The sequence below is a fragment of the Lepidochelys kempii genome, chromosome 9 (assembly GCF_965140265.1).
Source record: "Lepidochelys kempii isolate rLepKem1 chromosome 9, rLepKem1.hap2, whole genome shotgun sequence".
NCBI classification, from domain to species: domain Eukaryota; kingdom Metazoa; phylum Chordata; order Testudines; family Cheloniidae; genus Lepidochelys; species Lepidochelys kempii.
The window spans coordinates 32795183-32817532 of record NC_133264.1 but is presented as its reverse complement, the minus strand read 5'-3'; the positions used below and the strand labels follow the sequence as shown (position 1 = coordinate 32817532).

At 40.6% G+C, this 22350-nt stretch overlaps 1 protein-coding gene across 1 annotated transcript in view; it reads left to right on the top strand.

Moving 5' to 3' along the window:
* Positions 1-716: 716 nt before the first annotated feature.
* GRK7 (G protein-coupled receptor kinase 7) overlaps positions 717-22350 on the top strand; it is a 31754-nt gene continuing 10120 nt past the window's right edge. The window contains exons 1-2 of the mRNA XM_073359803.1: positions 717-1601; positions 2051-2488. Coding sequence (XP_073215904.1) covers positions 999-1601; positions 2051-2488 — 1041 coding nt within the window. The 5' untranslated portion in view covers positions 717-998. The remainder of the gene's footprint in view (positions 1602-2050; positions 2489-22350) is intronic.

The following is a 22350-nucleotide window of genomic DNA, read 5'->3' as shown; positions in this document are numbered from 1 at the left end:
CGCTATATGTGAAGGAGACCAGGATTCTGTGGTGTTCTGGTAGTACACACTGATCATTATTTTTAGAACAGCAGCAGTTTTTAGCCTGTTCTTCATCTAATCCAATTTCTGTTCCTTTAGAGGGAGCAGCATATGACAGCAGTGAAGTTTGTGCACCGTATATGTGCAGCTCACAAGCGTTGGCATTTCTTTTGCTGTGAGTTGAAGGATGTGATAGTGCTCAGCGATCAGAACTGAGTGATTATTAAACAACCCCAAACATCCCCTGCACTTTTTCTGCTGTTCCTCTCTTCTGACTTATGTTTCAGGGATGGCTTTGACTTTTGAATGGCTTTTACAATTTGTAACAGCTTTTGTTTTATTTTATATATGTTTTAATGTAATTTCCAGTACCCCAAAGCTCAGGATGCAATGGGAAGAAGTCAAAGAGATTTTGTGTACCCCACCCCCCGGGTCAGGGTGCCATGAGCAGTGGATGTGTGTGGGATTTTGACCCTACCCCAAAGGGCAAAGTGCCATGGAGTGTGTGTGTGTGTGTGTAGCAGGCACACTTGCAGAGCATAAGGAGTCAGTAAACAGTGGGTGGGTGTAGAATTCTGGCACACTCCAGGGGCCCTGGACAGTGGGTGTGGGTGGGAATCCTGGCACATTTAAGGGGCGGGAAAGGGTCTGTGCTGAGGGTCACCAGCCAAGCTGTGTCTATTCAGTGACGGCAGTGGGAAGGTTTTCCTGGGATGTCATCCTGCTCGCTATAGATAGCAACTCCAAAGCTCCTTAAAGAGAAACCTCTTACCAGTCACTTTCCACAAATGGTACATACACCTAAAGGTACTTAGCGAAAATCCTTGAGAGGTATTTAATGCTAAAGTAGCTAGTCTCCTCAGTGTCTCTCTGAAGGCCACACGAACACACACAGGCAGGGTGAGGTGCAGGACAGCCCCAGGACCAGTGAGTGACTTTGCCCCAGCCAGGCTTTGCCACCCCAAGAGCTCGCCAAGATGTGTGACATGGGGGGCCTGGACAACCTGATTGCCAACACAGCATACCTGCAGGCCAGGAAGAGCACAGATGGGGACACCAAGGAGATGCAGAGGAGGCGCAAGAGCCTCTCACTGCCCAAGCCTGAGCATTGCACAGAGGTCAGGCAGGCCCTCCCGGCTGAGTATGAGAGCATCTGCGAGCAGCAGCCCATTGGCAAAAGGTTCTTCAGGGATTTCTTAGAGACCATGCCTGAATACCTGGTGGCCAAGGACTTCCTGGATGAGGTGTCCAACTGGGAGCTGGCGGAGGACAATGCCAAGAGTGGCATCATGCAGAGCTTGGTCACCAATTTCCTGAAGTCTGGCTCCAAGGGCTTCCTAGCCTTCATGAGCCCAGACCTGGCCAGCAAGTGCCAGGCAGCCACCGAGAAGGACTATGAGAGTATCATGCAGCTGGCCAAAGAGGAGACCAGGGCCTTCCTCCGGGACAAACCCTTCCAGGACTTCCAGAGAACCCCCTTCTATGACAAGTTCCTGCAGTGGAAAGTCTTTGAGAGGCAGCCAGTGAATGAGAAGTACTTCTACGAGTTTCGAGTGCTGGGCAAAGGAGGCTTCGGAGAGGTAGGGTGACTGCCATCCATCCCTTCCCTGGTCTAGTGGGTGGGTATGGGCAATGCAAAGAGGAGCCTATAATAGACTAGGAAGATGTCAAAGACCTTGATAAACTATCTTCCTCCTTGGGCAAACCAGTGTGATGTAACCCCTTCTCCACTTTATTGCCCCAAAGCATCCACATGCTGGTCAGTAAAGGGAACTTCTGAAAACTCCATCAGGTCCTCAGGAGTTTTGGATAAGGATAAGACAGGCTCCCATCCGTGCAGAATAGACCAACTCCCTACTCCCATTATATCCCCATCCAGTGCTCTGTCAGGCTGATCACTAGCAATGCCCTCTGAAAGGATGGCAAGGTACACCTTGCTTCCTTAGACCCCATCCACTTCTGCTCTTAATTCATCTCCAGTCTGTATTTGTAAAGCCCCTTCCTTTCTCTTTCCATCTTGATCCTCTAGGTTTGTGCCATCCAGGTGAAAAATACCGGCAAGATGTATGCCTGCAAGAAACTGGATAAGAAGAGGCTGAAGAAGAAAGGTGGGGAGAAGATGGCTCTTCTGGAGAAGGAGATCCTGGAGAAAGTTAACAGCCCTTTCATAGTCACCCTGGCATATGCCTATGAGAGCAAGAGTCACCTGTGTCTTGTTATGAGCCTCATGAATGGAGGGGATCTTAAATACCACATCTACAACGTGGGAGAGAGGGGCTTGGAAATGAACAGGATCGTCTTTTATTCGGCTCAGATCACCTGCGGGATTCTGCATCTCCACTCCATCAGAATCCTGTACAGGGACATGAAGCCAGAAAATGTTCTCCTGGATGATAATGGCAACTGCAGATTGTCTGATTTGGGCTTGGCAGTGCAAGTCAAAGAGGGGAAAACCATCACCCAGAGGGTGAGTGCGTGTTCATGGTGCTGGGAAGGGAGGAAGGGAAGCCATTCTATTTCTAATGCATTATGAGACCAAGCCTTAATTCCGCAGGATTTGTTCTTCACTAAAGATCTTATGTGGTCATTTCATTCTAAGTGACAGGTGGTAAGAGGATTTGGTTAATTAACTCTTTGTTGCTATGTGCAGTTAACACAACTTGTCTCCAAACAGAAATAAAAGAACCAAACTGGTCTGTTTTGTTTTTTGTTGTTGTTGTTTTTTTTAATTGGGATATGCACTTAACTCAAACTAGCTATTTGAGAGGCACTATACTTTTCCTGGGCTACCTTGCCTCATCAAGGGTCTAACCAGGAGTGAATCATAAGTATAATCAGAGACAATCAAAGGTGTGATTCCTCCCCCAATCACCAACCATTATTTCAGAGGAATGGCATTTATCCCATTTCTTGTCAGTTTGTTTGGGGATTTTTGTTTGTTTATTTAATAGTATTATTGATGGTTCGTTGTTCTAAGTGTGCATGGTGCTGCACAATAAGTGAACTGTGTCAAACACACAAGTTCCTGCCCCATAGAGTTTGCAGTCTAAAGATCTGTGAAAGCTAGGTGAGAGTTTAAATAAAAGTGTGTATATCTGTAAGAGAAGGGTAATGGTTGGCTATTTTTTGCTGCTTCAATTAGAATGTGCAGCACATTAAGCACTACCTGTGGTGATTACAAATTGATCCAGGTTTAAAGTGATAATGTCATGGTGGTTCACAAGAAAGGTGTACTGTGTAATGTAGCACATTTGTCTCCTGCTGGCCAGAACACATAGACGTGTATAATGAGTGAATGAATGTTCCATGTATATTATATATTTGACAAAAGGGCAGTTATGAAGTTACTTCTAGAGATGATACATCTGGAGCCTATAATTGTTTTGCATTGTACTTACATGGTACTTGGGGGATTTAAAATTTCCACATCAAACTCTCAGTAGGTTGAAGGTTGATAGACATAGTCTCAGTCAAGAGGAAAGGGCCCTTTATCATTCTTCCTCCCCCCAACCTTGAAATAAACACATTTTTAATGTTTTGCTGTATACAGATAAGATGAAATTTTTATTTTGAAGACCAACTTTCTTTTTCCTGTAATTAATATTCTAATTGTCCATTGTTGAGTTTTCAGCCCAAGAAAAAAAAACAAAAAACCTGTTTTGTAGATAGAGGAAATCAAACATTGTGTTAGAATCTAACATTGTGTTAGTTGTGTTAGAATGTTAAATATGTATCGTGAAGGTATTATTTCAGTGACAGTTAAGACAGATTTGATTTTAAATGGGAATGTTGCTGACTATCAGTTCTTCTGAAGAGTAGGCACTTAACATTAGTTTTTGTTGTTAGCATTGTTTTCCTGACTGGTATGTATGTGGTTTTTTAGTTTTTGGGGTTTTTTTCCCCATAAGATAATGTTATTAAATTGTGCTATAGAGCAATGATAGGTCTAGTCATGTTCTGGCTATCACAGCAGCAAAAACATGCAAAACCGTGGCTCCCAATGGTAAGGAGTTCTTGTTACAGCAACTGTAAAGTAGAGAGGGACTATTTATATTATATAATATATGCTTGTTTTGCTTTCAGTCTCTCTAAAATCTATGTTTAAAGAGATTGTTGTGTGGAAATGTAGCTTATATTTATCTATGTAGTTTTTATTATAGGTGACTGACAGCAACTCCACTAGTTGAGGTTGTCTAAAACTTTCCATTTTTGCATGTTATATGTGAGTGTATATTTGTGATGGTCTAATTTGATCCATAAACTTTATTTTACTATGAAAACAAAACATGCATGTGAGCTTTATTTTAGTCATCACATTGCATTTGATAGTGGCCAGAAAAATCTGTTTGTCCCTGGATTAAAACATACTGGATTATTTAAGAAAAAGTTGAGGAAAGTCATTTTAAATGATAGGTTATAACTAGGGCTGTCGATTAATCGCAGTTAACTCATGCGATTAACTAAAAAAAATTAATCGCAATTTAAAAAATTAATCGCAATTTCAATCACACAGTTAAACAATAGAATACCAATTGAAATTTATTAAATATTTTGGATGTTCTTCTACATTTTCATATATATTGTATTCTGTGTTGTAATTGAAATCAAAGTGTATATTATTTTTTATTACAAATATTTGCACTGTAAAAATGATCAAAGAAATAGTATTTTTCAATTTACCTCATACAAATACTGTAGTGCAATCTCTTCTTTTTGAAAGTGCAACTTACAAATGTAGATTTTTTTGTTATATAGCTGCATTCAAAAACAAAACAATGTAAAACTTCAGAGCATACAAGTCCACTCGGTCCTACTTCTTTTGTTCAGCCAATCGCTCAGACAAACAAGTTTGTTTACATTTACAAGAGATGATGCCCTCTTCTTATTTACAATGTCACCTGAAAGTGAGAGCAGGCATTTGCATGGTACTGTTGTAGCCGGCATTGCAAGGTATTTACGGGCCAGATATGCTAAACATTCATATGCCCCTTCATGCTTCAGCCACCATTCCAGAGGACATGCTTCCATGCTGATGATGCTCATTAAAAAAATAATGCATTCATTAAATTTGTGACTGAACTCCTTGGGGAAAAATTCTATGTCTCCTGCTCTGTTTTACCCGCATTCTGCCATATATATCATGTTATAGCAGTCTTGGATGATGACCCAGCACATGTGGGTTCATTTTAAGAACACTTTCACTGCAGATTTGACAAAATGCAAAGAAGGTACCAATGTGAGATTTCTAAAGATAGCTACAGCACTCAACCCAAGATTTAAGAATTTGAAGTGCCTTCTAAAATCTGAGAGGGACGAGGTGTGGAACATGCTTTCAGAAGTCTTAAACGAGCAACACTCCGATGCGGAAACTATAAAACCCGAACCACCAAAAAAGAAAATCAACCTTCTGCTGGTAGCATCTGACTCAGATAATGAAAATGACCATGCATCAATCCGCACTGCTTTGGATTGTCATAGAGTAGAACCTGTCATCAGCATGGACACATGCCCCTGGAATGGTGGTTGAAGGGGACATGAATCTTTAGCACATCTGGCATGTAAATATAATGTGATGCTGGCTACAACAGTCCCATAAGAATGCCTGTTTTCTCTTTCAGGTGACATTGTGAACAAGAAGCGGGCAACATTATCTTCTGCAAATATAAACAAATTTGTTTGTCTGACCGATTGGCTGAACAAGAAGTAGGACTGAGTGGACTTGCAGGCTCTAAAATTTTACATTGCTTTATTTTTGAAGACAGGTTTTTTTGTACATAATTCTACATTTGTAAGTTCAACTTCCATGATAAAGAGATTGCACTACTGTACTTGTATTAAGTGAATTGAAAAATACTATTTCTTTTGTTTTTTTACAGTGCAAATACTTGTAATCAAAAATAAATATAAAGTGAGCACTGTACACTTTGTATTCTGTGTTGTAATTGAAATCAATGTATTTAAAAATGTAAAAAACATCCAAAAATATTTAAATAAATGGTATTCTGTTATTGTTTAACAGTGTGATTAATCATGATTAATTTTTTTAATCGCTTGACAGCCCTAGTTATAATATTAAGGATCTGGTATTAAACCAGGCAATGAGACCCTCCACCACTTGTAAGCACATTTAGCTATCCTCTTCTAAATTACTTTTGAATGGCTCCCAGTGTGCCTAACTTTTGCAAGTCCTAACTTTGAAATTCTTTTCATTGTGGTTTTATATCAGGCATTTAATGTTTTCGTTGTTTTAAACTTATTATTGTTAGTGGGCAGGAAGAGAGAGAGAATTTAGATGTATCTATCTCATTATTATTATTATGTTTCATACTTGTACTGTGATACATCTAGAGACCAGGGTCCCATTGGGCTAGGCAGAATTACTTTTCCCTATGGTCATTAATAATGTGTGGGTTTTTTATAAGTGAAATTATCAGTTTATTAGAATTATTTTTTTACAAAAAGGATTTCACCAGTAGGATATTGACCATTGCTCAAGTGTTTTCATTTGAGTAAACCACAATGGAATGGAATTCCTGGCGTGCTGGTGAATAATTGGTTTGTTGTGAGAAGTGAAACCAGTGGCTGAGTGCTTATAACCCTCAGTTTCATCACAGACACTACTAGTTTGTCATGCAGGAAGTTAATGGAGTTGTCAATATCCAGGAACTCTAAAGGTGATAAAAGTCTCCTCCCTTTGGAAAAAACTGAAGTGATACCCATGACTAAAATAGGATTAGTTTTTTTAAACAATTACCATTTATGATGTTAAAATCATTTGTAAAGAGCTTTGAGATCTACTGATGAAAAGTGTTGCATAAGAGCTGCAGACTTGAATCTTACCACTGGCAGCTCAAACCCTTTCTTTTCCTTAAGTGGCGTGATATAACATAACATAAAGCACTTTAAATTTAAAATTATTTGTATTATGATTGTAGCATAGCTATGATTCACATAGCTGAAGTTGCGTAACTTAGATCGATCCCCCCGCCCACTGTAGACCAGGCCTTAGAGTGGTAGCCTTTTTAGGGCCTGTAACAGAGCCGGCTGCTACCCAAACACCCCCTCACGGCCAGGTGTGCCTTGGCTGTGCCTCCTGGCCCTGTTTTCGACAAACTCCACCGCTTCTCTTTCAGTCACAGCCCTTCTTAGAGTGTGAGGTCTTTTTAATTAAATTAATAAAGTTCTCAGACACAAAAACAGTCTTCCACCCAGGCTTAAGCTGGGCACAGCCCCTCCTTCCACCTGAGGAACTGTCCCTTCCTCAGGGACCACTGCAGGAGACCTCTCTCCCTGTAGCTTCACTCTGCAGTTCCCTCATTGCAAAAGTGCCATCCCTGCAGCTTCCTGCTATGTTTTACTTTGGGATCACCTAATTAAATGCATGGGTGTCTCATCCTGTAATCAGAGCTGGCTTAGCCCTAGACTCTCCAGCTCATGGGCAAACCACCCTGTTACACCCTGAGACAGGGCGGTGATTTTTTTCACAAAGAACTTTCCTTCCAACTGTTTGTCAGGTGTTGAAGTTTAATATGTGCTACAAAAGCAAAAATAATTTTAAAAAAAGAAAGAACCCCCCCCAAATTTTAAACATCTGCCTAAAATACCTTCCTCTTGCTCAGATTTCTCTTTTTTGATATTTGTCATGTCATAATCTTGCTATTTCTCTAGTTATTCAGAGAGTCTTCTAAGGAAAAAACAGCAAAGAAGAAACTAGAATTTCTAATATAAATAAGTAAAACAAAACAAACTTTCAAGGATTCTTTATATCATAAAGAATCAAATAAATAAAGGAAGACACAAACCCAGTTCTTTTTTTTTCTGTCCACGTTATCTTAAAAACTCGTCAGCTACCTAGGTAACAAAATAATTTTACCTCAGTGCCTGAAAATTTCTAATAAGTATAAGAAATTCTATATCTCTAAGGAGAAAACTCAGGTTTTATTTGAAATCCATTTAAAGATTTTAACAAGGATGCCTTATTATTTATTATTATTATTAATAACAACATATTCTGGATGCTTGCAATCCTGGATTGCTACTGCTCAGTGGGAAATCAGTTTTGAGTTGGAAAATCCACAGTGGGGGGCCATTATCATGCAAATGTGCAGGGCCATTAATCATCCCCTGTGACTCTTGGAAATGTGAAGGACATAGAGCTTGGATTTGCAGCAATGGGATTCCTGAACCGCAGCAGAGCAATACATGGCATGCTTATCCCTATTTTGGCTCCAACTCGCTTTGTCACAGAGTACATCATCAGAAAGGGTACTTTTCTATAGTTATACAAGCATAGGTGGATTGTCAGGGACATTTCATCACCAATATTAGGGTGGGCTGGTCAGAGAAATTGCATGATGCTCACATCAAGAACCCTGGCACTGTTCATAAACCTGCAAGCATGGATTTTCTTTCCCAAACAGTTGATTACCTTTGGCAATATTGAAATCCCAATAGTGATTCTGGGGGACCCAGCTTACCCCTTGTTCCCCTGGCTCATGAAGCCATACATTAGCCATCTTGACAGCACCAAGGAAAGGTTCAAATACCAATTGAGCAGGTGCAGAATGATAGTTGGTAGGTTGAAGCAATGCTCATAGTGTTTACTCGTTAGATTGGATCTCAGGGAGAAAAATGTCCCAATGGTTATAGTTGTCTGTTGTGTCCTGCATAATATCTATGAGGCAAAGGGGGAAAAGCTGCCTCCGGGGTGAAAGGTAGAGGTAGAGCAGCTGACTGCAGACTTTGAACAGCCAGACAGAAGGGTCATTACAAGAACTCAATGCGGAGCTGTACTTTAACAGTTTGCCACAGTAGCGTTCTCTGCTGCAGTGCTCTTTGGCCTGGAGTTTTGGGTGCTGCTAGGAACTGGGTAGTGCTTACTGTACATTTATAAATATGACTGTGTTTTCCTAAGCTTATCAGTTATGTAGTGCTTGCTGTTCATTTATAAATGACTTTTTGTTTTTCTGAACTGATGAGTTATGTGATGTTTGCTTCACATTTACAAGTACTGTGTAATTTGAGTACTACTATCCATTCTGCAGTATGTGTTGTGAACTAATAAAGATCATTTTCAAAAAATAGAAATGTATTGAGTGGCAAAAACAGTGCAGAAAACAACAGGCAATGCAAAGTCACTTCAAAAACTATTATTCTCCAGCAAGCTGGAATAGCTGTATAAATCTTCCATTTTTATTCTCTTTGTTTTAACAACAATGGTGGGACCTTGGTATGCGTGATTGAGCTGACTCTGTGCATTATTAATCAAACAGTTACTTTTCTGATTATTCCTGTGATCAAGTGTCCTTATGAACACACTATTTGGTTTCAGTTCCTTTTATTTACTGCCTTTTTCAGCACAGGTGTATTTCACTAAATTTACAGCATAAGCAGGTTTGATTGCAAATATTAGCCTTAATTCTTCACTTTGTCAGTAAATGAAAATAAGTCAATTTTAACACAACCCCATTTTTTCCCTAACAGGATTGCTCATTAAGTAAGCCCTGTCATTAAAGCTTACAATATTTTGCCTAAAGCTGTATCATTCATAATCAACTTCCCTTTTATATATATATATATATATTTATATTTCCTCAATATACTGAGGAAACTCAGAAATGCTGCAGCCTTTCATAAAAGTGTATCATTGGTGCAGCTAGAAAGACTTTCCCTTTTTCCCAGTGACTGAGTGAATGAATTAAAAAAAAATTATATCAAACATTAGCGATTATATAATGTGCCAGATACAGTAGTGAAAAATAGGGAACTTGATGGCATTTAATGTTATGATTAAATAAAGGTATATTATATACCTTTCACTACTGTATCTGGCACATTATATAATCGCTAATGTTTGATATAATTTTTTTTTAATTCATTCACTCAGTCACTGGGAAAAAGGGAAAGTCTTTCTAGCTGCACCAATGATACACTTTTATGAAAGGCTGCAGCATTTCTGAGTTTCCTCAGTATATTGAGGAAATCTAGCCATTAGACCTTGAGTTTTCTTTTCTCAGAACTCTTCTCTCTTTTGTAAAATATCCTTAACATCTGGGGAATTCTTAAATAGTAATAACTCGTAACTTTGGAGCCTTATAATGTACACTATATATGTAGTGCTAAAAGACTCCCCTAAACGTAACTTCGCAACCCATTTCAGAAGACATGGGACCTATTAACTTTTTATTTTATTTTTGTTTTGGAAGTTCTGCATAACTCCCTCACAGTTTCATGAGTCATGAATACTATATTCATCCCAAACTCAAGGCAATAAAAACTTCATAGCATCTCATATATAAATAGACTCCCACTCACACATCAACAGGAGTAGCCCATATACCCCTTTTATAAAACATTAGGTGTTTTGCATGAAAGTAGTGGCATTCTACTTAAGGAAGCACTTCCATTGTATGTTCCTGTTTTAGGCACTTGCAACTCTTCAGTGAAATTACCCTGTAATTGTTCATGTACTTTTTCCAGCCCAAAGGTGATTTTGTTTATAGGTATGGAAAGGTTTGTTGAATCTGATTTGGTCACTTTTGTATGATCAGTGAATTAAGTAATCCTTCATGCCAGGATATATAAGGAGTTACATTACCCACATATCCTTAGTTTCCTCCATTTCCTCTGGCTCTCCTTGCTAGCTTGTCATTCATATTTTCTTGCCCCTACTTAAAGACCGTTGTAAATAATTAAAATAGCTAATATTAGTTTTAACGGTTAGATCATTTAGATAACTTTAGTCCTATGAAGGAAATACTCTGTTTTTTCTGAGATTCTTGGTGGTTCCTGGATTCAGATCCTTATGAGTAGGATGGCAGATTCCATAAAAATGACCAGGTTTGAAGAATGCCCATTTTAGAAATAAAGAAGTAAAGAAAGATTTAAAATTGGATATAGTACATAAGCACTATATTAATTTTCCTTATTGAAACAAGCATGCACTGAAGCTGGTCTTCAGGATATACATATGCCTATTGCGTAGGCATTCTTTCATCTAGAAATGTATACACATGAGCTTACTCAGATTGAATATATGGTGTGTAAAGCAGGGTTGTGTTATATTTATTTTAAAATTACTGCCCTTTCATTACTGCCCTTTCTAGTGTGCTCTTTATCTCATATAATAGGAATGGGCAACCAGGAGGAACTGACAGGTTTTCTTTATGCTCTTGTGAAGGGACATGCCCTCACTCTGGCTTGCAGGAAAGGGAGACTAACAAACCCTTCTGGGCCTGTTCAGTCCTAATGAGGCACACCTGCAAGGCTAGATCAGCCTGGAGTGGGAAGAACTTAAAAAGGGAAACCTGTCACAGGAAGGGTTGGTGAACAGGAAGAAGGCTGTTCCACCTCAGATTGCTGACAACAGAGACAGGTCAGCTGAGAAGGAGACAGTCACAGGCCGAATCTTTCCTGAAGCTGCACTGACTGGCAGCAAAGCAGTATGCCCCAAGTGGAGGGGCAGAAGGTAGGCCCCACTAAGAGGCAATAAACTGATAGACCAAGCTCATAGAGCTGAATCCTGAAAGACTGCCTCAGAGAGAGACCACTTTTGCCTTTATTTGTTTTCAACCAGATTTTTGTCTGGGATTCAAAAAAAGAACTAGATAAGTTCATGGAGGCTAGTCCACCAATGGCTATTAGTCAAGATGGTCAGGGATGCAATCCCATGCTCTGGTGTCTCTAGCCTCTGATTGCCAGAAGCTGGGATGACAGTGGATGGATCACTCGATGATTGCCTGTTGTGTTCATTCCTTCTGAAGCACTTGGCATTGGCCACTGTTGGAAGACAGGATACTGGACTAGATGGACCATTGGTCTGACCTAGTATGACTGTTCTTATGCTCCCTTTCTCGTGTGTTTGACTCATAGAACCCCTCATGTGTTATGAAATATGGGGGGAAAGAGTGTGAATGATGGACAGTAATCCCGGGGGGGGAGAGGGGGAGCCAAGGGAGCCCCTGGCACCCATAGCCTTTCATAATTATTAAGCAGTCAAGATCTTAATGAAGATCCCTCTAAATCAACATATTTGCAGGCAAAATATTAGTCCTTTTCTACACAGTGAATTTGCCCCAATTACAGCTATCACTTGCTAGCTACCAGTGTAGCTGCACTGCCGCAAATCTCTAGGCCAGTGGTTCCCAAACTTGTTCTGCCGCTTGTGCAGGGAAAGCCCCTGGGTGGCCGGGCCGGTTTGTTTACCTGCCGCGTCCTCAGGTTCGGCTGACTGCGGCTCCCAGTGGCCGCGGTTCGCTGCTCCAGGCCAATGGGAGCTGCTGGAAGTGGCGGCCAGTACGTCCCTTGGCCCACGCCGCATCCAGCAGCTCCCATTGGCCTGGAGCAGCGAACCGCGGCCACTGGGAGCCGCAGTCAGCCGAACCTGAGGACGTGGCAGGTAAACAAATCGGCCCGGCCACCCGGGGCTTTCCCTGTACAAGTGGCAGAACAAGTTTGAGAACCACTGTTGTAGGCTTTATCTCTACTGGGAAAAATGCATTGTGTTAGATAATAGGTTAGTCTTTTAACAAAGACCCGTATTAAACATAATTTTGTTCTACATGTGGACAAGGACAGTCATGATTAAAAACATGCTTCATTGGAAACAACATAGTTTTATAACGATGCTCACTCAATAATACCATAACACCTTGTTAAATTGAAAGATCTGTGACTATATTCCTGTATAATGTCTCTTTAAACAAAATCTAACTGTTGTAATGATTGTTTTGTTTCTGATATTTACATATGGCAAAGATTTATAAGCTTATTAAAACTTATTAAATAAATAATTTTTAAAAACCCATAACTGTTTATAATTATCTCTAGCATAGGCTTTTGCATATGAGGCAAACTCCATCTTCTTGACAGAACACTATGGGGGCATCTTCACAAAGCAATTTTTACATATCTTTCCTTCCCTCGTCTTCCTCCTGTGGGTTTTACTACTGGAGTGGATGAGCTGGGCTAGAGTTTCCACAGCAGTTGTAACTCGGTCATGTTGCACGTATCTACTTCTTATATTGTTGCATATGGAGCCCAGTCTTGCTGATCTTATTTATATGTGTAGTAATGCTGAATTCATTGGTGTAAGAAAGGTGAGCAGGATTTTGCTTGTGTGTTAACTTCAGTGCCTTAAGATATGTAGTATGCCCAATGTTAGGGGGCCAAATCATGTTCCACTGAAGTCAGTGGAATTTTGCCATTGATTTCAGTAGGAGCAGGCTTGGGCCATACTGAGTGTCGTTGTTGTGGTAAGTCAAGTATTTTACAAGTAAATAGTTAACATTAATGTAGCTTTTAGTGCAGGTAAGAGTGTGTGCACAATCTAGGACATCCCACCTTTACCCTACAATGGGCTCAAGGCGTAACCTGGTTAATTTAGGCACCCCACCCTTTCCCATCCTGGGCTTGGGGCATAAGGCACCCACCCTTACCCGTCCTGGGCTCAGGACGAAACCTGGTCAATTTAAGTACCCACTCTTACCTGCCCTAGGCTCAGGGAATAGCCTTCTGCGGGTAGGAAGCAGTAGCCATAGTAGGACAGCAGCAGCCATGAGCTAAGAAGCAGGGAGTCACGTTCCATCTAGATTGCACCGAGACAATATAATATTACATTGTTAAGAAGCATTTCTTCCCTAATAGCACCAACAGTGACTGAACAAACAGACAAATCATAAGATGTGTAAAGAAAATTTTTCAAGATAACACACTGTACCTGTGCTTTCTCTCAGAAAGGATCCCTACCTACTTGGCAGAATGATCACCTTAGAGCAACAAGAGAGAAAGGAAATGAAGAAAGGGGACCAGGATGGTTGGGGCTAATTGCGGCACCCACCCTCCTGGCTAAATGGGTAATGGGACAAGGCCCACGTTCATGGGGAGGGATGGTTCTTCGAAGAAAGCAGGATCAGGCCCAGACAAGCAGGGACAATACAGTCTGCAAGCAACAACATATGCAAGCCAGAGAGAGAGGGAGGTTAAATGCTACACTGATAACTGTGAGCGATAAAGTTATGCAAACACTTGAAGGGATTCTATTGACATTATAATAATCATAAAAGCAAAGCCCCTTAAGATGTGTATATAGGCTTCTTAACAGTTTTCCTGTGCTGTGTTTTATATATTTGAAGGACATCATAATATTTGAATAGGAAAAACATGTTTTGGTTAAAATCATATTCAAAATGTCCCTTTGCCCTCCTGTATGTTTGTTTTTTGTAAGATTAGGTTTCTTAGGAAAACAAAAGAAAAGCTATTTAGATGTTCCTGAAACTTGCAGTTTCATTTCAAGATAACTAAGAACTTGTGGGTAGTGGGTCACAATTCTGAAATGAAAAATAACTTAGCCAGTTCTGATACTGCTGATCTTTATTCATTAATACATACCAATCCTGTTGGTTAAGATTCTGTAGAAGATACTCTTCCTTTGTGCTTTTAAAGTGACAGCTCAGCATTTGTTCAGAATTAGCAACAAAGTGATTATTTTATATATTACTACTATTTAATACTTTCAAAACCAGCACTGATTTCATCATAACTCTCTGATACATTGAGTTTACTCTTTTTCACTAGTGGGATTTTGTTGTTTTTTTTTTAATGGATCCTGCTAGATGGTATAAAGCAGTAGTTCTCAACCTGTTGTTCACGGATTCCTGGGGGTCTACTACCTATGTCTAAGGGATCTGCGAAAGGTTGTTGTTACCATGGAACAGTAGTTTTCAACCTGTGATCCATGGACCCCTGGGGGTCTGCTGACTAAATCTGAGATTTCCAAAGGGGTCCGCACATCCATTTGAAATTTGTTTGGGTTCCACAAATGAAAAAAGGTTGAGAACCACTGTTATAAAGCATCTGTTAGTGATCATATAATAGTGTAGTACTTTGTCTCTTTATCCATAAAAAGAAAAGGAGTACTTGTGGCACCTTAGAGACTAACCAATTTATTTGAGCATGAGCTTTCGTGAGCTACAGCTCACTTCATCAGATGAAGTGAGCTGTAGCTCACGAAAGCTCATGCTCAAATAAATTGGTTAGTCTCTAAGGTGCCACAAGTACTCCTTTTCTTTTTGCGAATACAGACTAACACGGCTGTTCCTCTGAAACCTCTCTTTATCCATGAATCTCACAGCACTTTACCAGGTCTTGATCCTTAGAGGTGTCAACATCATGCTGAGCAGAATGGGGGAAGCAAAGGTGACTCTGTCCCGCCTTTCTGCCTCCCTCAATTCTGGGCCTGGCTGAAAGGCTCTTTCACTGGCCCAAGATCACCAGCATCCAGAGTGCTTTAGCCACCTACTTTCTAATTTCTGACCCACATCCTACACAGTGGAGGAGAGCAGGTGATCACCAGGAGGATTTTTTAATGTCATGGGAACCCCTGGGCCCCTTTAGGCCAGCTTTAAGTCCCCCTTGCGTCACTGGAGTAGCACAAAGGGACTTTGTTTGGCATTAAAGGCTCGATCCTGCACAGCCCAACCTAACAGTCACTCATAATTACTAAACAGTAAAAAGAGAGATAATATTCCTTACCTAGAGCATAGGGCTGTTATGAGGATTAATTAATGAACATTTTTGAAGCTCTTGGAAGATGAAAAACACCATATAAATACTATTATTAATTTTAGTCTCTTTGTCTTTGAAGCACATTAGTTATTATGGAAACCATGAGGCATAAGTATATTGGAGTGATGTCTTCAAGTACCATATAGCAGTTTATATAATGGTTTGAAATCTTCGTATAATTATTTTTGAAATATAGGAACCTATCTGACAGTTTTTTTGTGATCAGTATGGTATGAATGCAAGGCACACATTTTGTGTGTATTTACTGAATCTTGTCAGAAACATGCATGTGGCAGGGAAAGGGTTATATGGCCTAAAATACTTGGCCAGTCATATTTTTCTTTGAAATGTTGATTTGGCTGCCTTTGGCTGAATGAGGTTTACATGATACTTTTGTGAGCAATCCATAAGATGTGGTACTGTAGATTTAGGCTACTCACAAAATCCAAGCACCCTTGATCACATTGTGAACAGTCCCTTTCTTTTCAGAGTAAGGTTCCACTCAGTGCGATTAAGGGTATCAAAATCTGGCCCAAAATGACTGAAAAAAAAAGTCCTTTTCCTCCCCACTCCCAAACACATTAATAATATGTTGTCAAAATGGAAAACTAGGCACAGACTCTACAGCCACAGGAGCAGGTGAAGTCTGGGCTTGTACCCATGTATGTGTTCGCTGAATTTGTCTCTTTATTTAGAGTGACTTTAACCTAATTGTATCTCTAACGTGAGTCATGATGCTAAGAGATGCCAATAAGATGCAAGCACCCTCAAATCCCACAGATTTTTGTGGCAGTTAAGGGTGCTGAGCACTATAGAAGATTTGGCTCATCATCACCTGCTAATATTTCCTGCTAAGCTACTGAGAGAAGTAAACAGAGAGACTTCATAAACAGAGAAGGAAAACACCTGCACAGAATGTAATATTTGTTTGATGACTTCTGCTGAGTAAGTCGTCCACACATAGTGCTATTAAAAGATCTGATACTATTTTTGCATTCATTTCCAGAGGATCTCCTAAAGTATATGCAGAGTAGTCTGAAATTATTCTCTTACACTAATAATACTTATATGGTATTCTACAACCATTAAGTAATTAATTCTCAAAACACCCCTCTTTAGTGAGGAAGTAATATTATCCCTATGTTATGGATGGAGAAACTGAGGCAGAGAAGGTAAAGGACTTGCCCAAAGTTCCAAAGGAAGGCAATGCCAGAGCTTGGATAAAAACTTCTATTGGAAGCAGCTACTGCTATTTTAGTAAACTAGCTTGAGCTGAGCTAGCACAAGTCTGTCTCCCCACTCTGGGAATCACATCTCTCTACTGCAGTGTAGACAAACCGTAGGAAGTCCTTGTATTTGCTAAGCAGTAATTGCAGCTGTGCTAAATTCTTCTGGGTTCTGTAAGTCTTTTTATAGGATACAAACAAGGAATGTTTTCATTTGTTACAGAAACCTAATTTTATCTTGGCTTTAAAAATAATCACCCCATTTATTTTAAGCGATCAAGTAGATTATTGCTGTAATGTGATTATTTGCCAAGATAACAGGATAATGGGAAACTGTAGTTCTGTATCACCACTTTCAGTTTTTCTCCATTCCTCCTCACAGTTGCTCTGGGAAAAAATAAAAGATTCAAATTACCATTATTCAATGAATGGCAAAGAAAGATCAGTTATTCTCTTCCTCGGTCTGGGGCCCAGGAACTCATAGACAGAAAAAATATCTTGAAATTTAGAGCTATCAACAGCTTCCTGTGGTCTAATGTTACATTCCTCCAGTGTCTGGTAAGGTCACTGCTGAAGGAGCAGAGGAACAGCTGGGAAAGAGAACAAAGCAGTCAGTGGCACCCCTTGGAGGAAAGAAGAACTGAGCCCCAGGAAAGAGCTGATAGAGCTAAACTCAGCTTGGTTTTTTCCCCCGTTCAACAGTTCTTGTGCCATGGCAAACAAAAGATAGATGTTCTGATTTGCTTTGCTGTTTGGTTTATGATGTCGACTGAATTTGTTTTGTAAAGATCTATGGGGAAAGGTAGAGAGAGAAAAATCCCATTTTTTCACCTCTGTTTGCCAGTTCCTGTGCTGATGGAAACTGCAGAGTTATATTGTGTTTCTTCCCATACCCTATTTGCTAGGAGCCCAGATGCCACAGTGTTTTACCCAGGGCATTACTAGTACTTTACTTTTTTCAGGACAGTATGGTCAGTGTATAAGCATTCAAATTTTAAGCCCAGTCCTTCTGAAAGCCCTCACAATGTGCTAAGCTCCTTTGGTTCCAGTGTGACTTGAGTGTATGTGGTGATTCCCAGAGTTAAGTCTTGTGTTATGAGAACACATTAAAAATAAGGTGACTTCTTAAAAATACACAAAATAAAATTTCAAAAAGGAGTTTTCTCTCTTCAGCGTGCTCCTTACATCAATTCAACTATGTCTTGTCAATCCATTCTCAAAATAGCTATTGCCGTTAACAGAAATTCCTTGTGCGGCTGGTGGCTGGATTGGCCCTTTTGGTATAAATTCTAAAGCCACATTTTACCCTTGTATTTATGTATGGGGTGCCCATCAATCTGATTCATATATCTGACAGCAGAATTTGGTCATCGACTTCGATTTTATATTTCTGGCTGTTCCTCTTTAAATTAAAAAAAGAAGACAGAAATTGCTTTAAAAGTCCCACTTAAAACAAGAACATTAAAATTCAGTTTAATGCAAGCGTTTGAACAAAGTAGAAAAAATAAAGCATCTTACTCACCCTCTACAATTCAAATAAAAGGTTTCCATGACAGAGATGAGTGGAAGCCCAGAATGTTGGCATTGGACTCTAGCTGCATGCCAGAAGAACTACTGGCAGAGAAAGAGGCACATGGACTGCCTGGATTTTGCCTCTTCCAAAAAAGTGTGGAGACACCACATGCTGTGGGTCCTCCATTATTTTTTTCTGAAAGTGCCTAATGAGACATGCCTAGCTAATGCATATGATTTGTGCATATAAGAGTAAAGACTGTGCAAATTCCAGCTTTCCTCCAATCCAATCCTATCCCAACAAATATAGCTAAATCTTCACTTGAAAGATGTTTGCTCTGCCAGTTCAGGCCACTGAATTGTTCTGGTCAGTATGTTTCCTGACAACACCCTGCATCTTCTTATTTCAGCACCTCCCTTCCTGTTTTCCTTATTTACTGCTCAGTTGTTTACGTAGCTGAGTGCTTGTGGTTTTATAGTCCTTTCTCTTCAATAAAAACTTTTTGCCCAGACCTTTAGCTATATAGGAGAAGGCAGAGAAATCTAAATTCCATTTGCCCTTCTGCTTGCCAGTTCCTGTGCTAATTGAAATTGTAGAGAGATTTACTCTGTTTCTTCCTCCCCTGGTTTCTTTGGCATATGGGTCAATATCTACATATCAAACAATAGGATTGCCATTTGTAACATATATATATATTTTCCACTAGAGAATGGTCAAATCTGAATCCCTTTGAATTTAAAGGAGTGGGAAGCTGGATTTGAACTCTGACATTTTAACTCATTCCTTTATTTTGGATTCTGGGCCAGGTCTAGAACTAGAACCAGAGTTCTGTTCAATTTGCATTCAAATTCTGCTGAAATTTTGTGAGAAGCGGCTCTCACAAGGTTTTGGACACAATGGTGGAAACCTCATGAGAATAGCAGATCTTGCAAGACTTCCCTCACTTTGAGCTGAATTTTCATAATAGCTCACAGAATTACAGTTCCATTACATTAGAACCTCAGACTCTACCCCTGATTCAGCCTTTAATCCCAATCCTGATCCCTCACCTAAACCTAATCTGACCCCAACCATCACCTTGCTGAACCATTGCTAATTTCCACTGAAACAATGGTGCACCTATCAGGGGGTAGCTGTGTTAGTCTGCATCCACAAAAACAACAAGGAGTCCGGTGGCACCTTAAAGACTAACAGATTCATTTGAGCATAAACTTTTGTGGGTAAAACTGCCACTTCTTCAGATGCATGGAGTGAAAATTACAGATGCAGACATAAATATACTGACACATGAAGAGAGTTACCTTACAAGTGGAGAACCAGTGTTGACAGGGCCAATTCGATCAGGGTGGATGTAGTCCACTCCCAATAATAGATGAGGAGGTGTCAATTCCAGGAGAGGCAAAACTGCTTCTGTAATGAGCCAGCCACTCCCAGTCCCTATTCAAGCCCAAATTAATGGTGTTAAATTTGCAAATGAATTTTAGTTCTGCTGTTTCTCTTTGAAGTCTGTTTCTGAAGTTTTTTTGTTCAAGTATAGCTACTTTCAAATCTGTTATAGAATGTCCAGGAAGATTAAAATGTTCTCCTACTGACTTTTGTATGTTACCATTCCTGATGTCCGATTTGTGTCCATTTATTCTTTTACGTAGGGACTGTCCAGTTTGGCCAATGAACATGGCAAAGGGGCATTGCTGGCATATATAACGTTAGTAGACATGCAGGTGAATGAGCCTCTGATGGTGTGGCTGATGTTGTTGGGTCCTCTGATGGTGTCGCTAGAGTAGATATGGGGATAGAGTAGGCCACGAGGTTTGCTACAGGGATTGATTCCCGGGTTAGGGTTTCTGTGGTGTGGTGTGTAGTTGCTGGTAAGTATTTGCTTCAGGTTGGGGGGCTGTCTGTAAGCGAGGACTGGCCTGTCTCCCAAGGTCTGGGAGAGTGAGGGATTATTTTCCAGGATAGGTTGTAGATCGTTGATAATGTGCTGGAGAGGTTTTAGCTGGGGGTTGTACGTGATGGCCAGTGGTGTTCTGTTATTTTCCTTGTGGGGCCTGTCCTGTAGTAGGTGATTTCTGGGTACCCGTCTCTCTCTGTCAGTCTGTTTCCTCACTTCCCCAGGTGGGTATTGTAGTTTTAAGAATGCTTGATAAAGATCTTATAGGTATTTGTCTCCGTCTGAGGGATTGGAGCAAATTCGGTTGTATCTTAGGGCTTGGCTGTAGACAATGGATTCTGTGATGTGTCCTGGATGGAAGCTGGAGGCATGTAGGTAAGTATAGCGGTCAGTAGGTTTCCAGTATAGGGTGGTGTTTGGACCCTGTCCTACAGTTCCTTTGAATCTATGGGTAGGACTGGAGCTCCCCTTGCTTTGCCTGAGCACCAGGAGCATGAGCGTCACATCAGTCAAAGCCACCTCCTATATTGCATAATTAACACAGTTATGCCGTTTATGCATATCAAATAGGCTAAAGGCACCTAGCAACCACCCCTTCAAGCAGCCGTGCTGGGGAAGGGAAAAGAGAGGGGTGAAAGAGAGAAGTATTGCTGAATGGAGCTACAGTAACCCACACTGACGATCAAGGAATGACATTCTGACACTGCTGTGTCATGTGTCTTGATATTGTTCAGCAGGTGATGAGGCTGAATTCCAGTACAGCAATGTCTTAACAGAAACACAATGCCAGGATGTAACACTGTGATTATTGTGTTGCTCTCTGTGACTCCATTTGATGATGAAATGGCTCACCAGCTTTTCAGGGTATCACTCACTAAATCAACTTCACCTCTGGCCTAATCAAACTGAGAATGCTTATTGCCTCCCACTAAAAAACAAGACAAGCAAAAAGTACCTCGGAGGCTGTGCATAGTTCCCACCATACAACCCCTTGTGGGTCTGTAGACATGCAGATAGCATAAATGGTGTGGCTTTCTGATCATGTAGCTGCCCACTGTTCACAGGGACTCCAGTTCTACCCGCACATTAGGGCACTTGTGTAGAAATCGGCCTCTCTGTACTTCTCCCTGGTCCCTCATCTCTCCTCCAGATGGCATGACTCTGGTTTTCTGGTCCACAGTTACACAATGCCCCCTTTCTGAATGGAGGAGTAGCCATGAATAAGATTTCAACTCTCCCTGGGGCAGAATCAAATTCCAGTGGGAAAATCCAATACAAATAGTGCAGATTGCCTCGGGTCAGACTGAGAGCGCCATCCACCTCATATAACTCTACAAAGCAGGGTAACTTCTGTGGACTTGGTGAGTCAACAAGAGAGACAGTGCCACTTTGGCTCCATTCTTCCTTCTTTGCTTACTGGCCAAATCTGGCTGATAGTTGTGCTCTCATCTCCCTCCTGCCTCTCAGCAAAGGGGATGATTTGGCCCCATGTCTCTAAATGAGAATAGTTAGTAGCAAGGAAAAGGAAGGGTATTTCATCTACTGCCTACCTTTTATAAACAATGACCTGGCCTAGCTATATTAGGGGATGGATATAGATAGATGATATATCTCACATTGGCAGGAGCTGAGGTTTATAGGGGGTTGAAAAACTGACGAAGAGAGGAACGTTGTATCTAAAGCTGAAGGAGTAATAGCCTTCCCACTGCTCATACTGAAACTGCCTGTGCATGTGTTTAATTGTACCACTCACAAATTCCTTCGTGTGTCCCAAATGAGCTATGATTTCAGTTATCCTTTCCTGAGGGACCTCTGTTTTGGCTTAGAGTGACTCCCTCAGCCAACAGTAGAACTCTGGTACTAATAGCAACCACAATCTTGAACAACTGTCAATTGGATTTTGCACCAAGACCATGTCTATCCTAAAAAGAAAAAGAAGAAAGATTCCCATCAGTTCAAAAAGGCATAGAAAAAGCTCAAGTGACTTTTGGCACTTTTACCACTCTGCTAGTTAAACCTGCTAGATAACAGGTATAACTAATACTGGGGTAAAAATGGGTCTGGTTGTGGGAGCCTTATCTATACTAAGGCTTCCACCCGCACTAATGATGGTAACACCTTGGCAGTGTAGA